We start from the raw sequence: 2,353 nt of genomic DNA on the forward strand, positions 1-2,353 counted from the left end.
TATTGCTGCCATCAGATTTGTGACATTTGACTCAGTGTTTCTTTTGTCCATCTTTTTTACCTTTTTTATATTTATTTCAAGTTAACTTCAACAGAAACTTGTTGGGCCAAGTTTCATCAAAATATTTTATATCTTTATTGTGAGTCTTTTTTTTTAACATATCAGGTAATATTATCAGCATGTGGACCCAGACCGTCCTGGTTTAAAACGAACTCGATCAGATTTAATCCTAAACATTATTTATTCAGAGATATTTCTATTTAATCAATTAATTTAATAAATAATATGAGAATGTGACCCGAGGATAACAGACATATTTATATTTGTAACAAATATCCACAGTTCTGTGGAAGATAATCAACATTTTTCCAGTTTTTAAAGAAATCTGACGAGTGATAAAAAGTTTTAAATATTATTTTTACAGGTTAATTCCAGCCTCAGAAGCAGATTTTATTCATATAATCTGTAAAAGAATCAAAATGTTCAGTTTGTTCCGGGATCAGTGAGATAAAATGTTTACTCTGAATTAATTTTGAAATAATAAAACGTTTGCTTTTGTTTCTGACTCTGTGTCGTCGCTGCAGCCAAGAAGCTTCCTAAGAACGAGCCTCAGGCGGCCGGGAGCAGCGGCGGGCGGAACCGGGGAGTGGACCTGACGGAGACGGCTCAGCCCAGCAGCCGCCCCTGCTGCAGTAACTAACCCAGCTCTTCCTCTTCACTCCTCCTCCTCCTCTCAACCCAACACCTGGACATGGGGTTCTGTGGTCTCCAGACCTCAGAGCCGCTCTCGGCCCTCTCACCTCCCTGGAATAGCGAACAGACTCTGTATAGCTGCATTTCTAATAACTTTGGTTTTTGTTGTTGTTTGTTTTTTTGGGGTTTTTTTTTTAACTTTTTTAAAGAATTTACGTCAGTATAACAGATGCATGTATCACTACAACACCTTTTAGCTTCTGTTCAGTTTGAAGACTAACCCTGTTTCAGGACGAGCAGAGAGACACCCAAGGACCGGACCGATCTGGTCCAGACCCAGGACTCTGCCCGCCTCACTGCCTCTGCCTCGCTTCTCTGCGAGAAAACATCCAGGTTTGATGGAGAATCAGGACCGGGACGAGTCTCTGCCTCGAGTGGAGGGTTAAGAACCTGGTCAGGAACCTGGGAGTCTGGATCTGAAGCGATGCAGGAGGGAGCAGATGTTGCTCCGGTCCTTCGTGGTGAAGAAAGAGCCGAGTGGAAACTTAACACTCTGCATTTCCTGGTCCAACTACGTCCCAACCCTCACCTGTGAGGAGGTCTGGATCATGACTGGTCCTGAGATCCCTGATCTGGACCGGTTTCTTCTTCATCCCGACCAGGACCAGCAGCAGACGAGACGGTTTTGTTTTGTTTAGAAGTCCTTAAAAACCTAAAATCTTTAATTCTCTGGTGATTCAGGTGATCCGACGACCTGAGTCCAGTCCTTCCACTCAAACGAGACCCAAATCCAGGTGCAGTTCTGCTGAGTTCTGTCCATGACTAATACAGGAAAAGTTTTACGTTTTGTTATTTTTTCCATCGTCCCGCCTCAGAGCGACTCCCGTCAGCTCGACCCGGGTCTTCAGGTCTCTGAGGGTTTACCTGAATCTGCGTTGGACAGTTCTTCAGGTCCAGACTCGTCTCTGAGGACAAGTTCTGGACGGAGACGATAAACGATTTGAGAAAAGAGAAGCCAAAACCTTCAGAGGAGGAGAATCTGTACGGTTCGTATTTTGGTTTTTCCCTTTCAAAATAAAACGAGAAAAAAATAACAAATATTTTTTAGTTCTTTTGTTTTAAAACTAATTAAGAAAAACAACAATTTCACAAATGAAATACCACATTTTTTAAATTTTTGTGTTTAAAGCAAAGATAAAAGTTATATTTAATGCTCACCACGGATATGTTTCTTATTTAGAGCGAGAAAACGCGTCTCAGAGCTGAGCTAGTTAAAAATCGTTACAAATGCGTAAAGCAGGCTGAGGTTGAAGTTAAGTTCAAGTTCAGTTTATTTATATAGCGCCAAGTCACAACATACGTTGTCTCAGGGCACTGTACACAAAAACAATAAAGAAGAAAGCAGCAGATTGTGTTGAATCACTTCATCACAGTCTCCCATCCTGAGCAAACGGTGGAGAGGAAAAACTCCCTGCTAATCAGGAAGAAACCTCCAGCAGAACCAGGCTCAGGACAGGAGACCATCTGCCTCGACCGGCTGGTATGTTAAACTTTCCTTTAGGATCACAGATAAATACGTTAGTTTATAAAACTGTTTTTTGAGATTGTTGAATTTGCTAAATTCCAACCTGAGCATTATCTGGGTTAACCTGAGGAGCTA

The 2,353-nt window shown here is 41.7% G+C and overlaps 1 protein-coding gene across 1 annotated transcript in view; it reads left to right on the forward strand.

The window, feature by feature from the left end:
* rab5ab (RAB5A, member RAS oncogene family, b) overlaps positions 1 to 1,975 on the forward strand; it is a 12,012-nt gene extending 10,037 nt beyond the window's left edge. The window contains exon 6 of the mRNA XM_014016390.1: positions 585 to 1,975. Within this exon, the coding sequence (XP_013871844.1) occupies positions 585 to 700 (116 nt within the window). The 3' untranslated portion in view covers positions 701 to 1,975. The remainder of the gene's footprint in view (positions 1 to 584) is intronic.
* The last annotated feature ends 378 nt before the right edge of the window (positions 1,976 to 2,353 follow it).

The sequence above is a fragment of the Austrofundulus limnaeus genome, unplaced genomic scaffold (genome assembly GCF_001266775.1).
Source record: "Austrofundulus limnaeus strain Quisiro unplaced genomic scaffold, Austrofundulus_limnaeus-1.0 Scaffold144, whole genome shotgun sequence".
Taxonomy (NCBI): Eukaryota; Metazoa; Chordata; class Actinopteri; order Cyprinodontiformes; family Rivulidae; genus Austrofundulus; species Austrofundulus limnaeus.